Source organism: Tyto alba, unplaced genomic scaffold (genome assembly GCF_018691265.1).
Source record: "Tyto alba isolate M040663 unplaced genomic scaffold, T.alba_DEE_v4.0 Super-Scaffold_48, whole genome shotgun sequence".
NCBI lineage: Eukaryota > Metazoa > Chordata > Aves > Strigiformes > Tytonidae > Tyto > Tyto alba.
In genome coordinates this window covers 1,815,364-1,833,675 of record NW_024881324.1, presented here as the reverse complement: position 1 = coordinate 1,833,675, position 18,312 = coordinate 1,815,364, and the positions used below count along the sequence as shown (strand labels likewise).

General features: G+C 40.3%; 1 protein-coding gene across 3 annotated transcripts in view; it reads right to left on the bottom strand.

Annotated features, from left to right (window-relative positions):
- The window catches only part of ATP9B (ATPase phospholipid transporting 9B (putative)), a 166,512-nt gene extending 153,323 nt beyond the window's left edge, over positions 1–13,189 (bottom strand). For all 3 annotated transcript variants that reach the window (XM_032998843.2, XM_032998844.2, XM_032998845.2), the window contains exon 1: positions 12,975–13,189. In XM_032998843.2, the coding sequence (XP_032854734.2) occupies positions 12,975–13,069 (95 nt within the window). In that variant the 5' untranslated portion in view covers positions 13,070–13,189. The remainder of the gene's footprint in view (positions 1–12,974) is intronic.
- Positions 13,190–18,312: the final 5,123 nt, after the last annotated feature.

The window sequence follows — 18,312 nt, the reverse complement described above, 5'->3', positions numbered from 1 at the left end:
AGTAACCAGCCTGGTAGATGCAGGGAGATTAGTACATAGTGTCTACTTGGACTTCAGTAAGGACTTTGATACTGTGTCCCATAAAATCCTCAGACAAGCTGTTGATGCAGGGGCTGGATGAGCAGACAGTGAGGTGGACTGAAAACTGGGTGAATGGCTGGGCCCAGAGGGTCGTCTTCAGTGACACAGTCTGGTTGGAGGACAGTAACTATCAGTGTACCCCAGGGGTCCATACTGGGTCCAGTCCAGTTTAACATCTTCGTTTGTTATCTGGATGATGGGGCAGAGTGTTCCCTCAGCAAGTTTGCTCACGACACAGAACTGGAAGGAGTGGCTGATGAGCGTGCTGCCAGCCAGCACAAACCTGACAGGCTGGAAAACTGCATTGACAGGAACCTCAGGAAGTTCAGCAAGAAGGGCCACGTCCTGCACCTGATGAGGAACAGCCTCACACACCAGTAGATGCTCAGGGCCACCCAGCTGGATAGGAGGTTGGCAGAAAAGAACCTGGAGGTCTTGGTGGACACCAGGTTGAACATAAGCCAGTGATGTGCCTTTCCAGCAAAGAAAGATACTGGTATTCTGGGCTGTGTTAGGCACCGTGTTGCCGGTAGGTCAAGGGAGGTCCTCCTTCCACTCTGCTCAGCAGTGGTGAGGCCACACACTAGACTCTTGTGTCCAGTTCTGGGCTTCTCAGTACAAGAGAGATAGGGGCATACTGGAAGGACTCCATTGAAGGACCATGAAGCTGATTAAGGGGCTGGAGCATCTCTCCCTGTGAGGAAAGGGTGAGAGAGCTAGGACTTTTCAGCCTGGATAAGACAAGGCATGGGCAGGATCTTATTAACATCTATAAATACGTGAAGGGAGGTTGCAAAGAAGGCTGAGCCAGGCTCTCTTCAGTGGTGCCCACTGGCAGGATGAGATGCCATCGGCACAAACTCAAACACAGTAGGTTCCCTCTGAACATCAGGAAACACTTTTTTACCATGAGGATGACTGGCAAGGGCTGTCTAGGGAGGTTGTGGTATCTCCATCCTTTGAGATGTTTAAAAGCTGTCTGGACATGACCCTGGGCAACCAGCTCTAGGTGGCCCTGCTTGAGCAGGGGGGAGTTCTGCTGACACAGAACAGCACCCTGTGCTGTCAGTCCGAAAATCTGGATAGACAAACCCAGTACTTTAAGAAGACTGTAACATTACAAATAGGACTAAGCATGAAAAAACACCATCACTGGATTTGCATTTTCTCCACTTTCTGTATATTTAATATAAAAATCTGAAACCATTTCCTCCTCTAGATGTTCTGTGTGGTGGCCTGTTGAATACAGGAATATAGTAAAGAAGTTATTAACCTTTTTGGATGCCAGGAAAGGAAGAAGGGAAGGGAGGGACTGTAATGTAGCATTATGTTTCTATTGAAAAGGTATACACCACATGCTTTACACTTGCTATGGAATTAAATTGTATCAACACAGTCAAGAAGGAAGATCTAAATAAGCAAGGAGGAAACAAAAAGAAAACTCAAACTCACTACTGGTTAACCAGTTATGAGCTAGACACTTGCTCTTTTGGTTGTCAGGTGATGCCCTGATTTCTGCACCTCCTTTGAATCACTTTGTATGAGATATCATTAAGAGATGTTAACAACCTGTTCAGACCAGATTAGAAAATAATGCATAACCAGGAATAATAATAAACACACACCCCCCATCCCCCTGGCTGCAAGTCAACTGAGTATCAGAACCTTTAGCATGTTAGACCTTGTGAAGAAAAAGACTTCATCTGTTTCAAATGATGCAAAAGCACAACCACGCTGCAGAAAACTCAAGTTTCAACAAATTTATGCAGTTTTTTAGTTTAAGAGTTCCCAGAGAGTGAGTTATGTGAAAATACGGCATGGAAAATGCTTTCAGAATTATTACCACCAGTACGCACTTAAAAGTTTAAAGCAAACATGAAAAACTTAATCTTCACAACGTTGCTTGAAAAAAACTGCATCTGATGTTTAGTTTAATATGGCAATCTGGCAATGGTCATTAAGAAAAGACACTATACAAAAAATTCTGTTCACAAAGCAGAGCAGTTGTTACAGTTTAACACGTATATTATACTACAATATATACATTACTTTCAGACTAGACTAATTTTAACACTAGACAATAAAACCACTGCTTAGAAAAAATTTAAGATATTACTTTATGCTAAGACTTCCAGTAAGAAAAGCCTGTATTTAAACAGATTTAGATTCAATGCTTTTATAATCTCTCCTGTATAAATTTGCAAATTACATTATCATAGTTTTAAAATAGAGCTTTCCGTTGCATTGTCTTTTGATTCTAGAAGTCCAAACAATTAATAAAGTATTTGTAACACCATCCAGTGAAATCATAATCTGCTAGCTGTACTGGAGTATACAGCAAGATATTACAAAGCAATAGATCCCTTTTACTTCTGTATAAAGTTAACAAGTGTCTGATTTGGAAAGTAATATCCTTTAGACACAAAGGTAACGCAGCAATCATGGTTAAAGTCTCTCGTGAAGGAACACACTAATGTGAGAGAATTATGAGAGAGACCTGGCTGAAAAACACAGGCATGCATTACATTTAAATCTACTTTTGTAAATGTGGTAATATTTGCAGAGTATGCTGATGTCCCAATCAGAATTTCTTTAAGGTTTTTTTTGCCATTATAAACAAATATTTTTTTTTCCCATAATCAGTATCTACGTTTGCCCTTTTAAATATGGAACTTCACCAAGCAGTGAAGATAATGAGCATAAGCACCATCATGTTTAGTAATCCTGACTTCAAAATACAGACTCTGAACTGGCAAGCAATTTATTCTGTTTCAAAAGCAATTTTGCTATTGTGTTGGAAAATTGTACTTCAGTATTTTAAAACAATAAGATAATGAATAATGGATTTTTCATAACTAGAATGAGGAGAAAAATCTTTATGTCTTTGTTACCTAGTATTTTTCTGCACTTAATTGCTAGAAGTGCTGATTTTCCTTGAGTGACAAATCAATTAAGTATGATCTTAGAAACTTGTATTAAAATAGGGAAGCACTGAAAGCAACAATAAGGAAGCCAGAGTGAAGACATCAAAACTCTCAGCATGAGTGCTACTAAATCAGGTATGAAGACAACTATCTTGACAAAAAATATGGTTTCCTAAGGAAAATGGAACATTAATATTAAACAACTTTCAAGAAAATTTGACTATTATTAGCAATATCATTTAACAGATTTAAGTGAAAGGAAACCATGTAGAATAAATACTTTTAAATGGAATTTTGATATAAACATCTGCTGTGAAAATGATGCCCCAAGTCACCTGTACCTACATCATTCCACTCTGATGGCTGTTTGCCAGAGTAGATACAGCTGCAGAGTTGCATGGGTGCGATAACTGGTAACCAAGACTATTTTAATTAACGTAAAACTAAATCTGGCAACCTACTTAGACTCATAATTATTTCTGTATTTTCTGCCAGCTTTCCATTGTTCTAAAAGCAATGTTCAGGGGTGCAACAGGAAGGTGCAAGGGGCAGGGCAATCACAACTTCATGGTTTTCTGGTTTTACTCACTTGACAAATGCAGAAGCAGCATCTACAACAGATTTTTCTAGCTGCCTGTTTAAAAGGCCCGGGCAGGATAGAAGCATGGTGTCAGACACTGCATAAATACCATTTCCATGTTGCCTATTACCTGTGCTGTATACCATAATTCACCAGAAGGAAAAGCAAAGCCGATGGCTTAAAGCAGTATTTTTCAAACCTAGCAAAGGAGGGAAAAGGAACGTGTGGCCACGAGCCTCCACAGGAACTGGTCATAGGAGATGGCTGTGGGATGCAGAAGAGAAGCAGCAGAGGGAAAAACTTCCAGCTGAGCATCTGAGCAGGAAAGCTGAGAAAGACCAGCTGTTGGCAGTGGAGCTGCCACCACTTGCCACTGTGGCCATGTCCCTTCCTACCCAGCACTGGTGGCTCAGCCCGGTGGCTGCTGCCAGCCACAGGACTCCCTCTGCTTCTGGTCACGGGCAGAGGAACGTCTGAGGGAAGAAGCAGCAGCACCATCTCTCTCAGCCATATCCCACTCTACCTCCAGTAATCCCTCCAAGAGCTAACCTAGGCAGACACTGACCCAAATTGTAGAGATGCAGTAGGAAAAATAATGAAGAAAGGGACAGGCATATTTATATAAAGAGCAAGAATTGTTTCTTAAAGGACAAACTACAGAAACAGCAACTGCTGTAGGCTACCTGTATCACTGACGTAACTGTTCAGATCCTGTCCAGTGGCAAAATAAAAAATCCCAGGAAACTCCGTGCATCATCAGGAAAAATTTTATTCAGAAATGTACGCTTATCCATAACCATGCTTGTAAGTATAGAACGTATTTTCACATAACTGCTCCTCTTATTCAAACATCTGGTGTTTCCATAAAACAGATTGCTTTGCTAGGTGCTACCTGAGAAACATCAAATTACAAATACTTAATTTTTTTTCAAATATTCTTCTGCATTTTTAAAGATCGGAAATTATTTTTTCCCCTCTTATTTCAAACATCTCTAGGCTTTACGCCGCAGTAAACTCAGTTAAACTACTAAGCAATCATATTGTTCCCAGTTTACAACAGAAGTAGAAAAATCTTCTGTGTTAAGTGCATAAAATGTAAAGAATTTCCTTTGACCTCTTCCTCCAAAATGCAGAAAAGCTATTTCAGAAGTTTATAGAATTGATTAGAGCTTACCACTACTTGTGTCTATTGAGCTTTAGTTGTGCCTCTAATGCAAGTGTACCCCTAATCAGTATTACTTGGGAAGTCTCTGAATCCAAGTCCTGGCCTAAAAAAAAAAATAATCCTATTGCAAATTTATATACATTATCAAGGACAAGTGTGTCAGATCTGTACAAGGAAGATTACATTAACCACAGTATTCCAACAGTTATAACAACAACAACAAAAAAAAAAACAACAAACATTTGGACAGCTTTTAAGGAAGCTGAAGATTTGCAGAGGTGAACATTTATATCCAGTTTCACCTGTTAACTTTGCTTTTGTGTCCTTCATAACAGGATCTTTCGAAAATCACTACAGTGCATGTTTATTCCACTGGACAACAAAATAGACAGAAGAAAAAAAGTATTTCTACTGTATGCAGGCAAGTATTACTGTGTGTCAATGAGATTAATAATATTTACTGCAATAAGAGCAAATAAATCAAGTTGCCCCCAGCCTTTTACAAATGATGCAGAGGGATATCCTGGAAAAACACAAGGCAGCATTTTTGATCGACTACTACAATTTAAAACTAATAATACTAAAAAAAAAAGCTGGCATTTTCTGCCATGCAGAACTAAGGGAAAAACACACATTTGTTGAGATAAAGGCTAAAAGCAGACAGCGCACTTATTACCAAGGCAGCTCCCTTTCAGCCGTAGCTCATCAGAAATTGCTTAAATCACAGATACTAAAACTACAGGTTTCACCACACACTTCCATAAAGCAAATATTCTGAATGCTATCTGCCTTCTCTCCTAGCTCACACTTTCTTACCAGAGCCATATACAGATGAAGGAAATTCAGAAGATCTGCATAATGAAGCCTTCATGAAAAAAGGCACCCTTCCTTAGTCCCCTTTGCTTACCTTACAAAGCGCTACACACATCCTAATAGAAGGTATTTTTCAACCCATGACAAGATGAGTGAGTCTCTGTATTTAACAAACAGGTACCAGAAATACCTAAATACACTGAGGAAACATCATCTGTGTTCACCAGAACCCTATTTTTAATTAGTAGGGTACGTCATTGATCACAACAACAGGACCATTTTATCACTGTCACTGGGTATTGTTATTGACATTGTAGCCCAATCAATTGTTTTCTCTCTCTATTCTTAGCAATCCAAATGCCTGTCCAAGCAACACAAATCACTGTATTTAGATACTACAGATATAAACCAGGAAAGCATGCAAATGCAGGGCGAAAATAATACCTTAAACAGGAACAACCTTAGAAATAAATTTACAAAGTTTATTCTACTGCACATGCATTTACATGTGCTCATTGCAAAAGACAGAGTCATCTGCAATAGCAGTCTGAAGTGCTCAAACATTTTTTTGCCTCATGATTAAAATGCTTCAGATCAGGATAATCACTCTAAGAATAGCTGTGCTAAAGATTATGACTGCCTATGAACCTATCTTGCTGTAAAAGAGTATTACTAGTGCAGAAAAAAAAAAAATAAAGGCAACTTTTTGCAGTTCTAACTAATGTCAAATCAAAGAACTGGAATTACTAAAATTGCTTAAATTTCCTACGTCATCAAAATTTATGTCTGCAGACTAAGTATTGCAAACTACTTCTCACATACGACACCAACAAAAGTGTCATTGTACATAAAAATATTTTGCAGTTACTATTGTGAGCGGCTCTATGTACGTGTAATATGGTTACCTGCATCATTAAATCAAAGATTACTCAGAAAAGCAAAAGCCACAGAACCTAAAATAACAATGACAACTCACTGCATGAAAGCTCTGAAAACATTAAGATATGGCAAGGATGTTTTTCAAAAGCTATATATCAAACTACTTTGACTTTTTCCCAAGCAAGACTCTCAGCATCTACACCTAACCCTACATCAGGTGCCAGTCCCAACAGGCAGTATTAACCTATGAGCAAAATCCAGCAAACGAAGCAACATGCAATCCAGGGATGTGAGTATGTGAACAACAGGCATAGAACATACACTGAGAAGAAAGTTAAAAAAATTCACTGCTAACTTATTTTTTCTAGAAACTATTGGTACTTCATAACTTGAGAGTCTTGAAAACAGAAAGCCAACCATTGCTATACAAATACAAGATCCCAGGTACAGAAGTGCCATGCGAACAACCTTGTTGGTACAATCAGAATTAAGAGATAGCAATCTCAGATTCAGCCTAAAAATTACTCAGTGACATAGTTCCAAACAACTGAATCACTGTCCAAAACCACAACTCAGGAGAGGCTAATGACAAAGGACAGTATGTCCTACAAGATGGTCACACCAATTTATTTTTTTTTTTTTATGAAAAGAAAATAAGCTTTACTTTGCAAAAGAGACAAACACTTTGAATTTCAAGTGACACCAGCAAAAAACAGAGGAGCAGTATTTCTCCTATAAAAAGAAAAAAGGATATACATGATTGATTTACTTTGTAAGAATGGAACAATAATACAGACAATTCTCCTAACTACAGTTCTACAGAGATTTCTTTGCACTGCATTTGATCCTTTCCTCCTTATGCTAAAAGGTAAAGGTGTATCTGAATTAGCATATGAATATATCAGCATAACGTATGGCTGTGTATTTTAATGCATTCTCATTTCCAATACACTTCAACATTTTTATGTTAGTAGCTGTAAATAACACACTTATCAGGAATGCCACTTTGGTTGTTCAGAGTTCATGACACTTCTCGCAAGTATCAGCTGAACCCGTAACGGGAAATTTTTCGTATCACAGTAACCAATACATCTCACCTTGAGTTACTACCTCCAGCAAATAAAATTTATGTCCTACAAACAAGTGGGTTAGACCGATCTGCAATGGTGCATCCACTTAGTTGCCAGTTCTGTATGTGTGCCACAGAGGAAAATTAAAAAGTAAACTAAAAAACACATGACAGGGACTCTGATTTAAACGAAGCATCATAGGAAGCAGGATGATGTTACAAGATTTCTCCACAAGCAAAGTGTGCCAGTACACATGCAGACAACTGACAAGCAGTACCCACGCCTGCACAATCCCACAGTTGCTTAGCTCCTAGAAGCATCTGGGACCATATCCTAAGTAGTAGGATACATAGCATGAAGAATGATATTTCTACAAAAAAGTAACGTAAACATTTACAGTTTATGTTCCTGGACTAAACAATGTATTGCTTTTGGTCAAACAAGAGATATTTGAGGAAGCTGCTGTGACTTTGTAACAGCAGTTTTAACGCATAAATGTTCAAAAGTAAATTCAGTTCCATCTTCAGAATGCTTTATCACAGAAGCTACATGAAAATTCAAATTAATGTCAAAATTGTCAATCCTTCAGATTCATCCATCATTTTCAAACTCATTTTCAGGATGAAATATGTAGAGCCATTCAATTAATAGGTGGGGGGGAAGAAGAGCAGGTTAAAATGAAACCTGTAGAACTCTGCCCAAATATCATAAGAACTTTTGTTCTAAACATTTAGGAGTAGCCAGGAAAAGAGATCCACAGGAACTAGTGGTATTTTAGAAAAAACTGCAAGAAATACCATGTATCACTGCATACAAACATATATCAATGTTTGGGTTTTTTGAACAATTACAGACATTTTGCAAGGCTTTTCAGACCCACAGTTATAGAAAAATAAGTTATGAGTTTTCTGCAAACAGTCTATAAGAAATATTAAGTCCTATTAGCTGTGACTGTTACACGGTCTCACCAAATACCGCTGAGTTATGTGGGGAGGTTTTTATTCTTAATCATTACAGTTAAAATATCAAAAACTTGGCATGTAATCTGCCACTGGAATATGAAAAACAACATCTGAACTATGAAAATCACACTGTAGTTCAGAACTAGAACACATGCTTCTAACAAACAACTGAAAGCAGGCACCAGGTATCAAGGTATTTTTACAAAGCTCACTTCAGACAACATCACAAATTAAAGAAATCACAGAATTAATTATTGTACATGCATCTAGCATTATCTGTTGACATTTGTACATCTCTATTTTTGGTGGTTCACTGTGAAACCTAGCCAAAAACCTCAAGAAATCATAACCATGAACAACAAGATAGCTAGAAGCAGCTTTCACTTAAATGAAAAGCATTAGAACAGTAATACTACATTAAATCATCTTATGTAACATGAGAATTTGTTTGACATGTGTGATTATCAGGGAAGCATGTGAATTCTCAGCAAACTTTGAGTTCTGCAGACTTCCACTCCATTTTGCCTGGAATAGATAATTTTTTTTTCTATTATATGTCCTTCACACAAAACAAGCTACAATCCACCAGTTTTTAAGTAACAAGTACCCTGTGTTTACCTGCACAAAGGACACATTATCCCAATATTTTGTTTTTAGCCCTCTCATGTAATTTTCCTTCCTGCTAATGACATAAAAGAATGAGAATTCAAAACTAACAGTACAGCCAGGTGCCTTAAAACATGAGTTGCTCTACCAGTAAGCAAACCACAGAGACAAGCAACAACAGCTGATCTGTCCCACAACTTACCCTACTGCAGCCACCTAATATATCTAGCGTAATCATTCGTCAGTACACTACTGTGACCCATACTATGAAGAATCATGCAAGAGGATTCCTTCCAGTGAGCGAGTGTTTTTCAGGACATCACCTTTGTGAACACCTGGAGTGCGACTGAATTTGTGGAATACTGGACACAGCTATTAAGACCTGATTTTTTGGTACCAGCTCAGGAGTCCCAACACCTCACACCTTAGCCCTGTTAAGCCAAATACAAGCACACACCCACAGCATCAAGTGCAGGACACCGGAATAAACCAGGTATTTGGCTTATGGATAAATGAGGGTTGACTACTGTTTAACTCCTTATCACCTTCAAAATTCCACTAGGCTTCCTGTTTTCCTTCCATCAACCTCACATAACACAGGGTCAGCACAGTTCACTTCCTTCCTGTGCTTACAAGTTGATCAGACTGGGGCTGATGATGACAAACACAAGTCTAACATAGAACAAGCATGTTCAGCCTCAATGCACACTTAAGGTGAATGTTCTCTGGTCCTCCTCTCCCTTCACAATGTAAATAAAAAGCAGCAGCTATTTTTCCTATACAGATCCTTCGAGATGAAGGACAAAGCACTGAAACAAGTGCTGAATCAATCACCTCTTTTTTCCCAAGCTTTCTACAGCTACTGAAGTTGAATGTATTAATACCAAGGGTTTTTTTAATAATTTGAAGATGAACAACCTTTTACTTCGAGATGGATTTCCCTAGTTTCTAACAGTAGCACACAAACAGTTCTCTATCTGAGGTAGATCTTCTGCCATCTTCCCCTAAAACCTGAATTTCTACTGCAAAAGTAATAAGCTGCCCTTAAACATCAGAAATAAAAGCAGAACAGGATGCACATGTTCACTGAACCATATGTAACATTTAATATGTATTTTAAACTATTTTTTTTTAAATGGGCCTTAACATGTACAAAGCAAATATATAAAATTCATTAATCTTATGTTTATATATGAAGTACATCCCAGGACATTTCAAGGTTCTTAACTAGCTACAATTTTATACAGAAGTGTACAGTCTCAGGTGTGTATCATTCAAGTTTCTTCAGGTGTGTGGGAAAAACATATTCCAGCTTTAAAATACATGCCATCAGTCTGTCAAAATCATCTCAAAAGCACAAAACATATTAAGAACAAACACTGAATGAGAAAGTCTTTGTCCTCACTGCAAAGCAAACTACAGCAACACTGGCAAAGACTCCTACAGACTGCTTAGCTCAAGCAAAAGAAGTCATCCCACAAATTAGCTTTTAGGCCACTAAAGATTAGCAACTGATGAGTTGTATTAACTGATGCTGCAGAGTAGCAGGGCAATCGAGTTAAAAATGCTACCACATCAAAGTTAAGGATCTGTGTGTAAGAATTTCAAAAGACTGTAAATTCTTCACTGAAGAAATACATCGCAGCAAGTCAAAGACTCTCGAGGACCCAAAACCCACAGTACTGGATTAAACCTGAGATACCAACTCTATTCTATTTTAATTGGTGTTTGTTTCTAGACATCTTCGAAAGTATAAATGATGCCAATTTAGGCAAAATCCGTGTGTATGCGTGCATGTGATAACTTTCTGCATATCAGAGACCTCAGTGACTTCACTTCAACACTCTTATAAGTATCTGCAACATCAGGACCTTTGCTGCAGTTTCCACCGGAATGCAAAGCTTCTTCAAAGTCTGTGCTGAAGATAAAGATCAGAAAAGCAGGATGAATCATTCATAAAGACACAGAAGCTGTAGTTCAATTACAAGCTGAGAGTCATAAGACTTACGAGTTGTAGTTCGACTGCCTGCACTGCCGTATTTCCTCTTTGACTTTACACAAGCCACCTGTGGTAGAATCTACACAAGTATTCCCATGCCTTTGTTACAGGTCCATAGGACACCTTCCAAAGCATACAACAGTTGCTCTCCCAAATCCAGTGCATGGTATTCTTGAAGGAGAATGACCAGACTACTCAACTCACCTTAAGAAAAATACAGAGAATTAAAGTGAGTGAAGAGGTTGGTATATGTATTCTAATTCTCAGAGTTCAAAAGAACAATTCATTTAATCAAGTGATCAAAATAAAGAAACATAATAAATGTGCCTGTCAACTTTTAAAGGTTTTATAAACCTACAAGTAGCTGACCAAAAGTAATTAAAATACTGATCTTCCAGACAAATGATGATCTATTAAGTTAAATACTTATCACCTTCACCTGAGAAACACACAGATTATGAAAAACAGTGACTCTGGAAGATGATGTCTAAAATAGAAGGAATTTAATCCACAATCTTTGGAGGGTGATGTTGATCAAACTAGACGGAGGGGAAGAAGCAGATCAGTAATGAATCAGTAGTTCCTTGCTAGATCTTACAACTTGCCAAATCTGCTCACAAAGCCAGGTTTAAGCAGTTTGTATACATAATTGTAATTACTGCCTGCAAACATACCTTCAATAAACCCGTGTATCTACCTGATTTATGAACACAACCCATCATATCTGTAGCACTTTTCAAATCACCAAAACACTCCTGGGTAACCTACAACAGAATCACCCGTTATCTTCCATGGTCTGGACTAAGTTTTTGCCTACATAATCTTCCCTTTTCCCTTTTTTTTTTTTTTCAAAGCACAACACCTACTGAGAAGCTTACAGATTCCAACAAGAGCTTCCCCTGCTTCAATTCTCTGAGGAATAAGAATGATAAGGCTGCCCTACGTCAAAACAGAGGACAAACCTACTACAAACTATAAGGCATTCAAGTAGTACCAAAATGGGAAAAACTACTACTATGGCAGACTGTCCTACAAGCTCGTGAATGCTCATAAAAAATATATTTGTTAGTTAAAGAATCAAGACAACATAATTTAAGCCTAACCTATTTTGAACAGTTTTAAACTACCTTTTCTGTTAGTTATTCCATTTGGACAAAGAGAGAGATACATTTTATTCATGATGAAATGGATTTGTCACTATGTGAATTGGAACAACAGCTTCAACTACTCTGTAGAGGGTCCATTTACTTCACTTCAGATCCTACAACTGCTCCCTCTAGTCCTCGCGTCCACAACCTGTGTTCTACAAAAAGCAAGAGGAGAAAAAAAAAAACCCTCAAACAACTAACTAGAATCGTACCCTCCACTGTAAGAGTGCTGTCCAATAGATGTTGTACCAAACGATGCCCACGACAGCACGCCTAGAAATTATTCAGAGTAACGGGAAGCAAAAAAAAAAAATGAAAATTTAATTTGATGGCAGAGCTTTAAACTGGCTTCCTCGACTTGCTCGACCCCCCGCGTAGGTCATGCCAACACCTCTGGAGCCGTCCCAGGCCCTCCGGCCGCGCAGGCTCCCCGCTCTAACGCCCAACCCGCGGCCCGCCGGCCTGTTCCCGAGTGACGCCCCGCGCACCCCCGCCGCGGAGCCACCGCGGAGGCCTGGAAGAGCCTGAGGGCTACCGCCACCCCCTCGCCCGGCCTGGGAAGGGCCGGGGGGCGGGGGAGAGGGGGCGGGGGGGCCAGCACCCGTCTTCCCGCCCTCCCCGCACCGGCGGCCGCGGAGCCGCAGCGGGGCCGGGCGAAGGGGACACCCCGCCCCGCCCGCCGCCAGAGATGCGGGGGGAGAAGCGAAGCCGGTGCGGGGAGGGGGAAGCCGCCGCCCCTGCCCGTACCTGTTGTGCCTCTGCGCCGCGGCGGCGCTGGGGAAATAGGCCGCTCTCCGCTGGCTGCTGCGCGGCACCAAATGCAGCGGGATCTGGTCCGCCATCTTGGGGGCGCCTCCTCCTCCTCCTCCTCCTCCTCCTCCTCCTCCTCCTTCTTCTTCCTCTTCCCGCTTCGCCCCCGCCGCCCGCGAGGTGCGGCCGAGCCCCCTGACGTTACCGCCAGCGCCAGATGACGCCAAGAGGAAGGAAAGCGCCGGCGGGGCGGGGCCTCGGCATAAACACGGGGGCGGGAGGGAGGCGGGAGGGAGGCGGGGCGGCCCCTCCCGCCCGATCCTCCCTCTGGGATGGCGGGGACGGGATTTGTCAGGGGCAGGGGAAGAGGGAAGGGAAAGGGCCGCGCGGGTGGGCCCGGGGTTGGAATTTCTCCGGTTCTGGGCAGGGGGAAGGGGCAGAGTCTGCGCGGGGTGGTGGGGGACACGCAGGCAGCCCGCGGGAACCCGGGGGTTCAGGGGTGGGAGAGGAACTGCAGTAGGCGAACCGGCAAGCGGTTGTCCTCAGCTGGCCCTCGGGTGCCTGCTGGTTTGTTGTTTTGGGGGGTTTTGGGGTGATTTTTTTTAAGTTGATCTAGGTGGGCTGCCCTTCCGCCCCTTGGGTGGCAAACTGTCACCCGTGCTGGATGGCGGCTAATACTGGCGTGGCCGCCGGGGACAAGTGGTGAATTGGCAATGGCTGTTTGCTGCAGTGAGACAGAGATGGGTTTTGTGAGCCAGAGGTATTGCTTCATGGAAAACAGGCGTTCTGCAAGTCGAGGGTAATAAACCAGGCTGTGGGACCTCACTGGGGAAGGATCAACACGCAACTCGCCACGCAACAAAGACTGGTTTGGAACATAGATGGTGTTCATAGGCCCTACTGTAGGGTGTCATCCCTCGATATTCCTCAGAAATCAGGTGCTGTGGGGGAGCAAAAGGCCTAACACCATCACAAATATGTTAGACTTTCCGCAAAAGGAGAAAAAAAGGAAAATATATTTATTTCTCAATGTTTATTCATGATAGAAGAAACATCCAATAAAAAATGAAAAGAGATCTACCAGAAAAAAATTTAGTTCAAAGAAATTTCTACCAAAACAAGACAGCAAAATATATCCAAAGTGCAGAACACAAGTTTAAACAAAAGATACATGACAAAAGCTTCTCTTGATAGCCTTTCCTTCTCTTCAGTAATGAAAGTTGCTGGGGTCACCTTTCCAACGGAAGAGTTCAGATTTCTTAGCAATAATATAGTAGGAAGACAGGTTTCACTGTCTAGTTGTACACCAGTCATTTTGCAATATGCCTTAAACTTACTAATTTCAAAATACAGTGGAATGAAAAACAGTTTCACAAAGGACTGGGCTTACACAAGATGATAATGAGACCAAGGTCTTTGGCAATGAATTGCTGATTATGCAAGTTACTTAAGCCAAAGGTGCCAGTAAGATGCCACTTTCAGTCTTCTAGAACATGGGCTTTTTTCCCTTTCTTGTTCTGAAGATACCGTGTGGCAGAAAGATGTTCATGGTACAGGCAAAACCTTTGGTCTGCTGGCTTGTGACCTGATGTGTGCGGTGTGGTAATAGCAGCACTGGCAACCAACAACAACAAATGGGTGAAAGAGCTGCAGTCAGAATCGTAGAACCATAGAACAGCCCACACTGGAAGGGACCTTAAAGATCATTGGGTCCAACCTTTTGTGGGAAATGGAGCCTGGATGAGATTTCCTAGCACCTTGTCCAGTCGCATCTGAAAACCTCCAGTGATGGGGACTCCACCGCGTCCCTGGGAAGGTTGTTCCAGTGATTGATTGTTCTCACTGTAAAAAAGTTCTTATATAGAGATGAAACCTCTTCCAGCGCAACTGGTACCCATTGCTCCATGTTTTCATCATGTGGCTCTTTGTGATGAGAGAGCCTCCATCTTCGTTGTAGCCACCTTTTAGGTACTGGAATACTGTGGTGAGGTTCCCCCCCAGCCTCCTCTTCTCCAGGGAGAAAAGACCTTCAGTTTTTCCTCATAGGGCAGGTTCTCCAGCCCTCTGACCATCTGTACGGCCTTTCTTTGAACCCTATCCAGTCTGTCTATATCTTTCTTGAATTGTGGAGACCAGAACTGGACACAGTACTCCAGGTGTGGCCTGATGAGTGATGACACCACACCTGCAGTACTGCATCGACTCGCCAATGCTAAGCAAAGTTGCTCTTACAACCCAGATATTCCAGGCTGAAATGTTGCTGTACCTTCGAACGTACCTTCTACTTCCGAATGAGGGAGAATGGTCAGTACTGAGGCGCCACAACACACAGTGTATGCTGACCATTCCAATCTTGAGCATTTAAGCACTGCCAGTGCTTAAGATAGCTTGCCAAGTGCAAATTTCTAAGTAGTATTTTGACTTTAAGCACATTATTTGGTTACTGATCCCACCGACAGACACAAAACACTCAAAAGTTGAACCAGGAGAGCGGGAGCGACAGTTACATAGGAGGCACAAAGCTTTTGTGGGAATAAAAGGGGAAAATCCCTCAGCTGGGCACATAGCAAGGCTTTGCAGAGTATTTGAAGGGTTGTCCTCAGAAATGTTGAAAAAGGGAGAGATTTATTTAGCTTTGTAACTGTGATAATCATTATAAAGTAGATGATAGTACCCCAGTAGAATCATAGAATTGTAATCCAGATTGGAAGGGTTGTCTGGATGTCACCTAGACCAAGCCCCTGCTCCGAGACATCGGGTTTGACGGCAGGTTATTCAGGGCCACGCACAGTGGCGTATTGAACACCTCCAAGGACAGCACAGGGTTTCCACAACTTCTCCGCACTACCTGTTGCAGTATTTATCTTGTGATAAACCGATAACTAATAAGTAGCCAGAATTTCCCATGTTCCATCTTGTTCCTGTTGCTTCTCATCTGATAACCACACACCTCTGAGAAAAACATAAATAATTTGAATAATCAAACACAACCCTAAAAAAATTCAGCAATAACAATTATACGCCAGTCCGAGCTGGTTTCATGGCCTTTGTTATAACAACTCTGCACATCTCGCCACTTTAAAAATTTAACTTGGATATTAATAGCTGTATATTCAGAATTCTTATGTGGCTAACTAGGCCAAGAGGATTAAAGTGATTTCTTTGAGTTTACTATTTGAATCAACCCTGTGGCAGAGCAGTTTTCAAACCGAAAAGAAATCAATTCACAAAATAACAGCCTAAGACAAATCTTCTTGTCTCTGCAGAACTTTGGTTTGGGTTATTTGGTTATATTTCAGGTTATTTACCAGTTTATTTGGCCTGTAACTATCTCTAATGTTAGTCAATTACATGTACGTGTTGGTAAATTCATGTATAGGCAAATACATGGTCTAGCATATATAATGAGGTTTTTGATTGGCAGACTTGTAAATGCCCCAGTATGGGACAATCATTAAGAACCATAAATGCCTTTAGAGTCTTGATTTCTTACTGCATCTCATGTATTCTGCAAATCATTATTTTATTTATGACTACGTTAAGGTTTTAAAAGATAAATACTTCACTATTACCTGTGTGCAGAGAGGCTCTGAACCAGAAAGCCCTCTAAGAAGAGGAAAATGACAGGTTTTTAAATAAATCAATGGCCAAGAGAATAACAAAATGGTATCTTTATAATTTTAAATGCAAGTAGTTTTGCTTACTTCAAATATATGTTTAAAACTTGCAGTTAAGACAGTTGCTGGAAATACGTCATGATCTCAGATTCTTGATCACCCTAATTGCCTTTCTGCACCGTGACTTTCATAAAATTGTAAAAGGTCTTCAGGGCAGGGACTTTGATTGTGTGGCATCATTCAGTTCTGCCTCTAGATTATCATGCAATCCTGTTTTATATTTTTTAAGATTTTTCACATTTATATAAAAGGTTTTTTAATGTAGAATTGAGACTTTGGCATAAGATACTTAGGGACTTTTCAAGATTCCTGTAGCAAATGTGCGTGCATTTTGAAAATAATGTTTTCTTTTCTAATTAGATATCCTGAAAGGTCACAGCATAAACTTGCTTTTGATCCAGATTTTGCTAGTCAGGCATCTCAGGTAGGTGTTATTTTGCTGTATGAAAAAAGCTTTTCATTTCAAGAAAGAAATATTTTTGCATCCAATATTAAGTACTGGCTAAATGACATTTGTCACTTAAATATCATGATAACATACATTTATGATAATAAGTAAATACAACACTACTCTGAAATAAACTTTCAGTATCATGCTTTCCATGTTTCTTTTTTGCATCTTTTTGCTTTTATAACAAGTGGCAGAGATCCAGAACCTATGATTTATGGATCTTGTGAACTCTTGGTTTAACTAGGAACGAGCTGGCATGGAAACTGTTTTGCATTTGTTGCGTGTATCTGCTACAGGTGCAGAACCTATCTGTAACTAGTTCTGCCTGATGTCCCCAGAGGGCATTTTATAATAATTTATACTTTCGCTACCTTTCTACTTCTGCTGTAAATGTTCAAGGTTAAGTGCTCCCTCCCTCCTAATCCTGTTTATGTATCCAGTCTGGGCTAGGGTAAGGGGGGGAAATGAAAGACAGCTTGAAGCTAATTCATTCTTCACTATCCTTCTTGGAGCCAAATTATAAAATCAGTTATGCTGGAGTAAATCTGTGGAAGTGATACTAAAATCAGTTGAATATAAAACAAAAGAAATGAGTTTCAGTGAGCCTCACATAATGTTACGTGATACAAAATTTACGTTACTTTTATACCAGGTATTTTCTCACCTCATCCTTCAAACCGCCTTGCATTTCCATTTTAATTGTGGAACTATTTTCATCAGTGATGAACCAGCTCGGTATCTGTCTTCAAATTTTCAGCAAATTGCAAATCGGTCCAAGACACCTAGAGGCTTTAAAAAAAAAAAAAAAAAAAAAAAAAAAAATTACTGGCAAAACCTGAGCACAGCAACACAGAAAGAATCCTCTTTCTTTATAGGAAGAGCTGAAGGCAGCAAGGAAGACTAAACCAAATAAATTCTTACACTGTCAGAATGAGGGAGCAGAACAAATACAAAACAGAGGCAGCTAAAACAGCTACAGTTATCAGTTTTAATAATTCTAACAGCAGTGCTTTTGTATCGTCATATCAGTAGGATGTAGCAAAGTGTTGTCTTGCTCTGGGAAAGAACAACATTGGAAATACTGTTTCCTCTGTGAGGATCCCTGTTTTAAAAGATTACTTCAGCCAATGAAGCTGCATGCAATTCAGTTATACACCAAAATCAATGAATTTAAAAACACAAAGAAGTAAAAATAATTGTAGAAAAT